The sequence below is a fragment of the Meriones unguiculatus genome, chromosome X, assembly GCF_030254825.1.
Source record: "Meriones unguiculatus strain TT.TT164.6M chromosome X, Bangor_MerUng_6.1, whole genome shotgun sequence".
Lineage (NCBI taxonomy): Eukaryota > Metazoa > Chordata > Mammalia > Rodentia > Muridae > Meriones > Meriones unguiculatus.
The window spans coordinates 23,271,625-23,284,340 of NC_083369.1; the positions used below are offsets into that span (position 1 = coordinate 23,271,625).

At 40.1% G+C, this 12,716-nt stretch overlaps 1 protein-coding gene and 1 pseudogene across 1 annotated transcript; both read right to left on the reverse strand.

The window, feature by feature from the left end:
- Positions 1-294: 294 nt before the first annotated feature.
- On the reverse strand, positions 295-8,042 carry LOC110543887 (deoxycytidylate deaminase-like; annotated as a pseudogene).
- A 3,474-nt stretch (positions 8,043-11,516) lies between these two features.
- On the reverse strand, positions 11,517-12,230 carry LOC110544364 (large ribosomal subunit protein eL15-like). The gene has a single exon (XM_021630380.2). It carries the CDS (start codon positions 12,192-12,194, stop codon positions 11,580-11,582), a length of 615 nt encoding a protein of 204 aa, XP_021486055.2. The 5' UTR covers positions 12,195-12,230; the 3' UTR covers positions 11,517-11,579.
- Between the last annotated feature and the right edge of the window lie 486 nt (positions 12,231-12,716).

Sequence of the window (12,716 nt, forward strand, 5' to 3'; positions counted from 1 at the left end):
CATGTAGCAGCAAGGTTGGCTGTTGAGATTCAGTGGATGACCGAGAGCTAGCATTCTTCTGTACAGTCGCCCTCATGCCAGGCTGATAGGCTGTGAAGGTGGAGAGAGACCTTCACCCCAGTCCTGTGGAGAGGCCCTTAGTTTCCAAATCAAAATAAATCAATAGTTTAAACAAATATAGACCCATGTGACAGTAGGGACAGTAAATAGGATTCAAGGTTTTACATTCTTTAGATGTCTACTTGTGCTATGCTAGCTATTAAAAAGTTATGTGTGACTTCAAGCAGCAGTTTCTTAGAAGAGGAGAGTCCTCATCTTCTTGTGATTTAACTGAGGTTTCTGACTCAGTCGGCTATTCATTGAATCAAAGTCAATGACAATCTTGCTGTATTTTGCTATAAATTTTCTGAAGGTAGTCCTAGCTAATTTAAATGTGAACCTCGTGGCCATTGAGTTAGTCTTCACTGTCAAGTTATTTCTCTGACATGAAAATAACTTCTTGTGTACTTTCCTGTCTGATGAACTTAGCACATTAATTACATTGGATCAAGGCAATATGCATACTCAGGTCCATATCAGTTGAATTCTTGTTCATGATGGCATATTTAGCTTAACATGGCACACATAAGGATATTTCATACCCAGCTTATTTTCTACTGCTCTCCTCTAAGGCAACAGTTCATTACTGCACATATTTGGCATTCCATTGTCTCCAATCCTACCAACCTTGTTGTCTATATTCACAATGCAGGCTCCAAACTGGCAACTTGGATCTTCACTGCACTGTGCTGAAGACCACCGCCATGAAATATTCAGGCCATTCCAGATAGTCATCCTGATTTGTTTTTGCAGGAAATGTCACTTATGTTGATATGAAGAAGTCATATGCAACCACAAGCAACTTCAGAAAGAGGGAACTAATGCTGGAATGTAAAGAATGCAGGATGAAACTACTGTTCCTCACACACACACACACACACACACACACACACACACTAGGCACAGTCCTTGCAACTCCCACACCTCTGCTCCAGATTCTTAAGTCTCCATCCCTCCCTACCATGTGTGCCAGAAGAAAATGGAGGAGTATCCTCCCCTCTCCTTTGTGAGCCAACAAGTTGTTGCCCGCGTGCAGGCTGAGCTCAGTAAAAGCAGGGTAATCTGTGAGGGACTGTACTAACTGTGTGCTCTGCTCGGCTGCAGGCCAAGCATCTGCCCATATCCCCGCCCCTACCCCACCCCTTGCACACAGCACTAGAGAAGGAAGTCAGGATGCTCTTCTCTTGACTGTAGATGTAACACGATCATTTCTTCCCAACACCTGCTTCTGTGACTTCCCTGCCATGATGAACTGTAACCTGGAATTGAGAGCAAAATAACCACTTTCCCCCTATGTTGCTTTGGTCAAGATATTTTTTCATGGCAACAGGAAACAAACTAAGACAAAATCTTAAAATAACAAAAATAATAGGAAACCAGAGATAATAAATTAATTATTGTAGCTGATTCTAGGAAAAAAGAAGTAAAATAGGAATGAGGATGCATAGAAAGAAAACTTTAACATTACTTATAAAAGTATACTTTTCTATTAAGAAAGTTTTGCAAAGGACCCAACAGTTAGTGCTTGAGTTTACAGAATATGCTAACGGAGACAAACAGAATAGGGTTTATCCACAGATTCAGGCAGCATCTTAGAGGCATGTCCACAGGCAGAAAGTAATCACAGATGCCAATGTTTGTGAGGATTAGGCAGCCTGTTAGGATGGTGGGCTGGTATCTGAAGAGCTAAGCATTCGAATATCTGTTTCACTTTCCAAACTATAGTAAACACGGCTCACATTTCAGAATCTCAAGTTATTCACTAAAAATCAAATAGACGACTGGACTCATCTGCCAGCAATTAGAAGAGATATTGGCCCTGACTATAGTTTTTCCTCTGACGAGAAAAGATCTTAGCTGGAACCTCACAATTCTGCTTCCTTAACCAGCTGTGGACCATCATGCTATGTCCTCAAAGAACACACTGCTCAGAGAATAGACACTCCCTGCCAACATATACTCTCTACTCTAGTGAAGTGGTCTTGATGTAACCCTCTGCTCCCCCTTACCCCAGGCTCAGGCTGGGTTGGGGATGTCAGAGAACAGAGTTGAAACTAAGGAGCCAACCCTCTCACCTTCTCCAATATATGTTCCTCAGAATCTTATAGTGATTTAGCCACTTGATCTCCAATTTCCAGCAGATCATCCTGAAAATTATGCCTAAGATAGCCTATCTTTAAAAATATATGCTCTTGATGATTTATATTCAGTAACATCTCTTTTGTTTCTTCCTTCCTTCAAAAGTTGAAGAAAGCTCAGTGTCCCTCTAGGGTTAGATAGTAGTAGTATTACTACTTATACAATGTGACATTCCTATAATATACAGAAGCCTGCACCTACTTTGAGTATTTGAACAATTGTTTCAATGTTATTTTGCTTTATTTTTTGGTACTGCCTATTCTCAGCATTTTTCCAGTTCTGGCAAACCCAAGGCCTCATATACTCTGAGTAAGTGTTTCACTGATGACCTGGTGCCCCAGATTTGCCCCAGCCCTATTTTATTTTTAATATTACAGTATAAGAAATTGAAACCAATGAGCCAATATTTCTATAGTGCCTACTCAGTGCCAAAATCCTTAGAAATACAACATTCTAATAATAACCTGGGTGTAGTCCAGAAAGTAGGAGGCAAAAATACATTAAACAGTAGCAGCAGTAGGCATTTCCTACTATTTAGTAAAACACTAACACAGCAAGCTAAAGACTGTGAGATTTAGTGTAAACCAACAGGTATCAAGGGGAAAGGGGCTCGATGGAGCACAAGATGAATGAAGCAAGGAAGTAGATTCTCGTAGGCTGTAACCATCCTTAGAATAAACTAAAGTCTGCTTTCCTTTCTACAGGAAAGAGAACTGGATCCAGCCTCCTACAGAAAAGTGCTAAAGAGCTCAGCAAATATTTGGAATGATTATAAGTAGAATTTCTTGCCTGATAGGTTTGGTCTACTATTGGAGGGCTTAAAAAACAGACAAGTTGCAGGTTAGTTTTATGTCAACTTGACACAGCTAGAGTCATTTGAGAGGAGGCAAACTCAGTTGAGAAAATACCTCCTTAAGATCGGCTATAAAAGAAATTAGGGAAACAACACCCTTTACAATAGCCACAAAGGACATAAAGTACCTTGGTGTAACTCTAACCAAGCAAGTCAAAAATTTGTATGAAAAAAACTTTCACTCTCTGAAGAAATAAATAGAAGAAGATATCAGAAGATGGAAAGATCTTCCATGTTCATGGCTTAGCAGGATTAACATAGTAAAAATGGCCATCTTACCAAAAGTAATCTACAGATTCAATGCAATTCCCATCAAGTTACCAACACAATTCTGTACAGACCTTGAAAGAAAATTTCTCAATTTCATATGGAATAACAAGAAACCCAGAATAGCTAAAACAATCCTCTACAATAAAAGATCTTCTGGATGTAACTCCATACCTGATTTCAAACAGTAATATAGAGCAACAGTACTAAAAACTGCATGGAACTGACATAGAAAGCAGCTGGTGGATAAATGAAATTGAACAGAAGACCCAGAAATAAATCCACATACCTAGGGACACCTGATTTTTGACATAGATGTCAAAACCATACAATGGAAAAATGATAGCATCTTCAACAAATGGTGCTGGGCTAACGGGATATCTACATGTAGATCAATACTTATCACCCTGCATAAAACTAAAGTCCAAGTGGATCAAAGACCATAATATAAAACCATACACACTAAACCTGTTAGAAGAGAAAGTGGGGAAGATCTTTGAACTCACTGGCACAGGAGACAACTTCTTGAACAGAACACCAACAGCATACACTGTAAGATCAACTATCAAAAAATGGGACCTGATGAAACTGAAAAGCTTTTGTAAAGCAAAGGACACTGTTGTCAGACCAAATCGACAGTCTACAGACTGGGAAAGGATCTTCACCAACCCTATATCTGACAGGAATCTAATATCCAGAATACATAAAGACCCCAAGAAGTTAAACAGCAACAAATCAAGTAATCCAATTAAAAAATGGGTACAGAGCTAAACAGAGAATTCTCAATAGAGGAAGACTGAATGGCAGAGAAACACTTAAAGAAATGCTCAACATACTTAGCTATCAGGGAAAGGCAAATCAAAACGACCCTGAGATTTCACCTTACAACCATTTGGATAGCTAAGATCAAAACCTCAAGTGAATCGCATCCTGAGCGTAACATTTTAGCTTTTTATGGTAGCCAACCATGCTTGGGGAGACTGTCCTGCTTCAATGGCTGTAAAGGCCTGAATGATCATGGCTGCATTACACTGTTGTGAGACTCTAATCTTGCATATATACCACAGGCAAACCAAGGAGACCAACACCAGAAGGCCTGCTAATGCTCCCATGCCCGCCCATTCCTTCAGATGATTCATGGCTGCAGCAATCCATGATGATAATCCTGTGGCTAGTCCTGCGTCCACTCTGGTAGAATTTACTGTGACAATGGCCACTCTCAGCTGCTCCATCGTAGTATCGAATTCTCCAGTCCAATTACCTAAAATATAGCTAGACAATTGTTTAGACAGATTTGCAGCACACTCAGGGTCAGCCGCTTTAGACCCAGAGAAGAGCATGTCTGATTGCATGCGGGTTGATGCCCCAGGTCCCGCCTCTGAGAAAAAGGTATAGGACGGGTCTGATGCTCTTTGGGTGGATGACACCTAAATGAACATCTGTACAAAGTCCCAATTTATTTCTAATATCAGAGATCAGACCTCTACTCTTGCCTGATGCATCTAAAACAAAAAGGGGGAACTATAGAGAGCTGCGGAATGCTATGCCTTAAAGATGGAGCTGGTTTCCGCCTTCCACCTTCCCGATGGTGAGTGCTCTCTGTCACGAACAATTCCACATTTGGCTAAGTCTGAGGATCTGGCTTGCTTCCATGTATGTGGACCTATCTGCATTGCCCACGTGGCACGCTGGGGTTGGCTACCCAGAGGCTATTTAAGCTGTGGGCTGGCTTTCCCCAGGGTCAGATGATTGTTCAAGGTTCCTGAATAAACTGCATTGAAAAAAAAAACAAACAAAAAACAAAAAAACCCTCAAGTGACAACACATGATGGAGAGGATGTGGAGAAAGAGGAACCCTCCTCCATTGCTGGTGGGAATGTAAACTTGTACAACCACTTTGAAAATCAATCTGGCGCTTACTCAGACAATTAGAAATAGTGCTACCTCAAAACCTAACAATACCACTCCTAGACCTATATCCAAAAGATGCTCAAGTATACAAAAAGGACATTTACTCAACGATGTTTTTAGCAGCTCAATTCATAGTAGCCAGAATCTGGAAACATCCCAGATGTCCCTCAGTGGAGTAATGAATGGAGAAATTGTGGTACATTTGCACAATGGAATACTACTCAGCAATTAAATAAAAGGAAATCATGAAATTTGCAGGCAAATGGTGGGATCTAGAAAAGATCATCCTGAGTGTGGTATCCCAGAAGCGGAAAGAGACACCTGGTATATACACACTTATAAGTGGATATTAGACCTATAATATAAGCTAACCCTACTAAAATCTGTACACCTAAAGAAGCTAAGCAAGAAGGAGGACCATGGGTAAGATGATCAATCCTCCTTCAGAAAGACAAATGGGATGAACATCAGAAGAGGGAGAAAACAGGGAACAGGACAGGAGTCTATCACAGTGAGCCTCTGAAACACTCTACCCAAAACGTAGGATGGTGAGAGGCTGAGACTCATAGCCAAACTTTGGGCAGAGTGCAGGGATTCTTATGAGAGAAGGGGAAGATAGGAAAACCTAGAGGGTGCTCCACAAGGAGAGAAAAAAAAATCTTGACACAGAGATCTTTTCTGAGACTGATACTCCAACCAAGGACCATTCATGGAGATAACCTAGAACCCCTGTACAGATATAGCCCATGGCAGCTCAGTGTCCGAGTGGGTTCCCTAGTAATGGGAATAGGGACTGTCTTTGATATGAACTCAGTGGCCTGCTTTTTGATCACCTTCCCCTGATGGGGGTGCAGCCTTACCAGGCCACAGAGGAAGACAATGCAGCCAGTCCTAATGAGACCTGATAGACTAGGGTCAGATGGAATGGGAGGAGGACCTCCCCTATCAGTGGACTCGGGGAGGAGCATGTGTGGAGAAGAGGAAGGCAGGGTTGGAATGGGAGGAGGAGAGGGAGTAGGCTACAGTTGGGCTACAAAGCAAAGAAACTGTGATTAATAAAAAAATAAATAAAAATTTTAAAAAGGTTGGACTGTAGAAAAGTCTATAGTGCATTTTCTTAATTAATGACTGATGGAGGAGGCCTCAGCCCTGTGGGAGCCATCCCTGGGCAGGTGGTCCTGGGTTCTATAAGAAAACAGACTGAGCAAACCATGAGGAGCAAGCCAGTAAGCGGCACCCTTCCAAGGCCTCTGCATCAGCTCCTGCCTCCAGGTTCGTGCCCTGCTTAAGTTTTTGTCCTGACTTCCTTTGATGATCAACAGTGATATGAAAAGTATAAGCCAAATAAACTCTCCTCTCCAATTTTGCTTTTGGCCACCATGTTTCATCACAGTACTAGTAATGAGAAGGAGCTGGGAGAAGAGAAGGAAGGAGGGAAAACCAAGTTGGGAATGTAATATATGAGAGAAAAGGAAATAATAAATAAATATAAAGAATTACTAATTTTATAACAATCAAAATCATATTTTAATGTTTCATTGGCATATATTAATTATACATAACAATGGGTGGCATTATGAGCTCCAGGCCATCCTGAACTACATAGCAATATTATATCTCAATATTATAGTAAGCCCAACTAAGACAGGGGCAGGCATAGCTTTGTGAGTTTGAGGACAGCATGGTCTACAAAGTGAGACCAGGACAGCCAAGGCTACACAGAGAAACCCTGTCTTGAAAACAACAACAACAACAAAAAACTATTTATAGAAGTTTTCTAGACAAATGTTTATAAATTTGGAGCACTAAAGTTCTTAGATGAGTTACAAGATATAGACCTATAAAGATATTTGTGAGTTTAATAACCTAAAAAATGGAAAGCTTTTATAACAAAAAAAAAGTCTAACAACCTAAGCAGAATAAAACAATTGACAGACTAAGAGAAAACATTTTCCAAAAATCAGTGTCTGGACTAAAAATTAACCCCCCCCCAAAAAAAAACCCTAAAAAATAAATAATATTATTAGAAAGTAGACAAAGAATATCAGAGATACACAGAATAAGGAATGCAAATGACCAAGAAACACATGAAATGCTGTTTAAATGTCACTTACAATTTGGGCAATACTAATTTAATTTAAAAAACATTTTGCCCATCAAAGTGGCAGCAATTTTAAATGCTGCTAATATTAACACTGGAGAACAAATGTGGAACATTTTCTCATACACTATTAATGAAAATGTAAATCAGTATAAAGTTTTTGGAAGATAATTTGATAATGTCCACTCAGTATAAAATATATGCATAATTTGTTGAGTTTCTGCTTCTAAGGAAAAAAAAGAATTATTTTCACATATGCATAAAAAGTATGAATTAGGAAGTTGGTTACATTATTGGAAACAGCCATATAGAGATGCAAGACACACCATGGCATATCTGTTCTATGGCTCATGTACTTAAATTATATGTGAGGAGATACCAATTTTATAACAATCAACTATAATCTATAATTTTTAATAATTAATTCAAATTGTTATTTTGTAATAATCAACATTTGGCCCAAAGAATCATCTAACCAGTGCTCCTAGAGGCTCAAAGTGACTGAAGCGACAATCAAGGAGCCTCTACTGGTCTGACTTAGGTCCTCCGCATGTATGTTACAGATGTGTATCTTGGTGTTCTTGTGGGACTCCCAACAATGGGATCAGGGAGGTTGTCTCTGATTCTTTTGCCTGCTTTTCGTACCCTTTTCCTCCTACTTGGTTGGCTCATCCAGCCTTAATATGAGGAGAGGTGCTAGTCTTATTGTAACTTGTTATGCCATATTTCCTTGATATCCCTGGGAGGCCACTCTTTTCTGAAAGAAGTAGGGGAGAAGGAGCTGGGAGAAGAGAAGGAAGGAGGGAAAACCAAGTTGGGAATGTAATATATGAGAGAAAAGGAAATAATAAATAAATATAAAGAATTACTAATTTTATAACAATCAAAATCATATTTTAATGTTTCATTGGCATATATTAATTATACATAACAATGGGTGGCATTATGAGCTCCAGGCCATCCTGAACTACATAGCAATATTATATCTCAAAAAGAAAGAAAACTGTCCTTTATGCAATGACTTCCAAGTTAATTCCTATAAAACGAATACAAACCATTGCTACTAAAGTTAAGCTTCACCAGGATTATTCCTGTCTTGAGAAAATTTCTCAAGCAATTCTGGGCAGCACCTACCACCTAGACCAGTAAAATAGCAAGGCCATAGCTGGATTTCCCTTAAGTCACTTATCTTTGAATCACCATTTCATCCTTCAAGCTTTATAGAGTCATAAACATCATGGCACCAGGTTCCCTGGGAGCAAATTGCTCTAAGAAATTGATTTATACTCACTGAACCACCAGAGACAAGCCTAGAAACCAGAGTCAATTTTTAAATTTTCAATAAGCAACATTTCCTCCTGAGAAGGCTGAGAAATCATGTCAGCTTATCATGATCAAAAGATTCACAGTGAACACAGGCAGGACAAACAGGATGTTTTGAAAGAAAACGAGTTTGGAATGGCAACAGCTCTAAGGTTCTGTCTGCCTCCTAGTCGCCTCTTGGAGAAGTTACAGATGTCTCTGCCTGCTTCAGTCTGAAACTGGGGAAGACATTTGAAACTCAGCGGTAAGTTGGAATCTAAAGTTAGAATTTCTTCTTGGCTTAATTTTGACAGCTTTTTTGTTTCTCCTGTTGAATCTGAGACTCTGTTCTGACTTATTCCTGTTCTATGCAATAATATTCCAGGGACTTTTAAAAAACTGGTGTGCAGAATAGTTGGTTTTATTATGATTTGCCTATCATGTGCTTTTCTCATACTCAGTACTCATTGGACCCTCTTGTTCCTTCCTCAGCAGAAGTTTTTATTTATGTTTTTAGGGCAGCTGGGCTGGAACACAAAGTTGTACACACCCCAAGCAAGCACTCTGCTATGTACCTATGTTGCCATCTTTTCCCAGAACCAGTCTCAGCTATCCTTTACTTCATTCGATTTAGAGTCTTGATCTGACCTACCTGTAACCCAGGCTCTCATCTCACTGCTAGCAACCATCCCCTCACCAATTTAGCCTGTACAAATTATGTCATGAGTCTGTTACATCACTTTGCTCCATTGTCAGTGACATGATCATCATCCTGATTACCAGCAGCAGCAGCAGCACCGTCACTACCTCCATTACTGTTACCATCTTTGTAAATTAAGTTTCATTTATTTTTTGTCTTCAAAACTTTCCTTTTTATTGAAAACAGATATTTTTCCTAATACAGTACATCCTGGGTACAGTTTACTTCTCTCTACTCCTTCCAGTTCCTCCCTTCCCATCCAAATCCACTCCCTTTCTGATTCTCATTACAAAAGAATAGGATTGTAAGAGATAACAACAAGACATGGCAAAATAAGATATAATAAGATGAAGCAAGAACTACCATGTCTAAGTTGGACATTGCAGCCCAACAAAAGGAATATTGCCCTGAAAGAAGGCACAAGAATCAGAAACTCCACTTGTTCACACACTCAGGAATCTCATAAAAATTCTAAATTGAAATCTTTAATATATATGCCGATGACCTAGAACTGACCCATGCAGGCCCTGTACATCCTGCTTCAGTCTGTATGAATTAATATGAGCTTGGCTCAGTTGATTTGGAGGGCCTTGATTATTAGAGGGAGTCCTCCATCCCCTCTGGCTCTTATACTCTTTCTGTCTCCTCTTCTGTGGGGTTCCCTGAGCTCCAAGTGGAGGGATTTGATGGAGACAAACCATTTAGAGCTGTGTTCCAAGGTCTCTCTATATGTGTAATATCTGGCTGTGGGTCTCTGTATTTGTTCTCATCTCCTACAGGAGAAAGCTTCTCTGATGATAGCTTAATCAGGCACTTAATCTACGAATATAGCAGAATATCATTAGGAATCATTTTATCACTACTTTATTTTAAGACCTGTAGTTGTGTTTTACCCTAGGTCTCTGGACAACCTAGTCTCTGGTTCTTGGTCACCCAAGCAGTGCCGGTATGGGATCCATCTTAAGGAGTGAACCTTAAGTCAAATCAGATATAGGTTGATTACTCCAACCAGCTTTTTGTCACCATTGCCCTAGCATAGTTGTGTGGGTGCTGTCTTCAGCAATGGGGCCTTGCTGTTAGTCTGTGGAGCACAACCTATTTATTTTGCAACAGTCTGGGGTGGTTTGGGAAATTTCTATGGGACCTCTTTAGCCAACAACTCAATTGGGTGTATCCCAGTCCTGGTACTAGAAGCTTCATTTGGTGACAAAAGATGGCCAGTTAGGAATCATCTTGAGTGAGGTAACCCAGATCCCAAAAGATAATATGCTATATATTTGCTTATATGTAATATTTGCCATTAAATAAATGATAACCAAGCTAAAAATTTTAGACCCAGGAAGGTTATAAAAGGTGGTATAAAGGAAGGGACTGTGTTGAGGGAGACCTGGATCTTGGAAAGGGGAAATAGAATAGATTATATAGGTGGACTGGGTGTTAAGGGCATGGGAACAGAAGGATCAGGTGGGGAAGAAGAGGGAAAGTGGATTGCAGGAGGGAATACATGAAAAGACAGCTAGAAATTAGGGGTTAGTTATGAAAACCTAGTGCAGCAGAAACTTCCTAAAATATACAAAGATGATCTTAATGACGTTTCCAAATAACAAGGGAAATGGAATTCCAATTGGGAATCCCTCATCATGAAGTTTCTAATGCACACTTTTAGGAGAATTCATTTAAACTATCTGATGTTCATGTGGCCCTAGACCTTTAAATGACATGATCTTGAGAAGTTTGGATTTGTCGCTACCGGTGTGAACAATCCGGTCAAGGGAGTGAGATGAGTTTGCATGATAACTCAAGGATCCTTGGGACCTGGACAATGTTCTTCTTGAGCTTACATTGAAAATAAATCTGAAGCTTTGTAATCCCTGTCCACTCTTTCTTTATGTATATCTCAAATAACTCATATTATTGTGCCTTCTTTATTCTCAATGTGAAAGTAGTTTTATTTTCTACTAATGCAATAGGTAGTGCATCAGAGTAGTAGTATTCTATACTTTGAGGTCTTGCATGCCTTAGTTAACTAGGAAACTTTCCATGGTTTAGCACAGATATCTACTCCACCCTCAATATAGGAAAGTTAGAAGAGCTGCCCTTGTTTTTTAAATAATTATAAGACCAACTATTGTGAATCATTTCTTTTTTTTTTTTTTTGACTGTCCTAAATTGTTTATTGGGTATGAATTTTACAAACATTACGTGTATTAGCGGTAACGGTGGAGCTGGAGAGTGTTGCGCCTTCTCCAGGCTGCACGGCGAGAGCCACCAATAGTATGGTGGAACTTGTGGCCCTTTCCAAGGCCACGGCTCTTGCGGCCAGCAGATGTCAGCCCACGCATCTCTCTGTGTTTGTGGACTGGTTTGGTGATCCACTGGGTGTCAGGATTTCTTCTGATAGCTTTATGGAATGGATCAATGAGGATAATCTCAAAAAATTTGTATGTGGAATCTTCACCAACCCAGTAAGAATTCAGGACTCTCAAAGCCCCACAGTGGCGTCCAGCTCTCTCCTCAGCAACAGATTGAAGGCTTCGGGCAAATTTTAGCTGGTTAACACCATGGTGGACAGGCTTGCCATAAGTTGCACCCTTAGGAACTGGGCGTTTGCGGCCACCACGGCGGACACGAATCCTGTAAATAACATAACCTTGCTTGGCCTTGTATCCCAGCCTTCGCGCCTTATCAGGCCGAGTAGGGCGGGGAGCCCTGTGTAGCGCAGACAGCTGGCGGTACTGCCAGCAGCGGACCCTCAGGAGAAAGCGCATCACGTCCGACTGCTTCTTCCTCCATAGCTCCTGGATGTATTTGTATGCACCCATCCTGGCTCACCTGATGGCTGCCGCCAGAGGAAAGGTGAATCATTTCTTAAAGTCCCTTTCAAGCATGGAGTTTTTTCAGATTTACAGCTTTCTCTTTAAAGAAACATATAGTTACCTACTTGGGGACCAGTTCCTCTACCTTCTCTAGTAGAAAACTAAGTATAAAAGAGGAAAGAAATTATAAAAAAAAAGAGTACACATATACTTGAAAAACTAGAGTTTCGTTTTTTCTGTGAGGTCTATATGAAGTTCAACAGAAAGATTTGACCTCAAATCTCACTTTATTTCACACAAATCCCCCTGCACAATTTTTTTTTTCTGATACCATACAAGACAAACAAATAGTTAGATTCTAAAACTTTGTGTACGTCTTTCCTCCCCAGTTCATTTACTCTAAAATCAAAATCAGTAAGGGCATCTAAAAGCAACCTCTTCTTCCTGGAACCATTCCCAATGTTCAGGACAGACCCACCTCTCGCCCTTCTTACACAAAGCCATTGAGAGCATATACTTACATACTTC

Bases quoted from the DNA above. Each gene is read 5' to 3' on its own strand.
- LOC110544364 (XM_021630380.2), bottom strand. From the start codon at position 12,194: ATGGGTGCATACAAATACATCCAGGAGCTATGGAGGAAGAAGCAGTCG.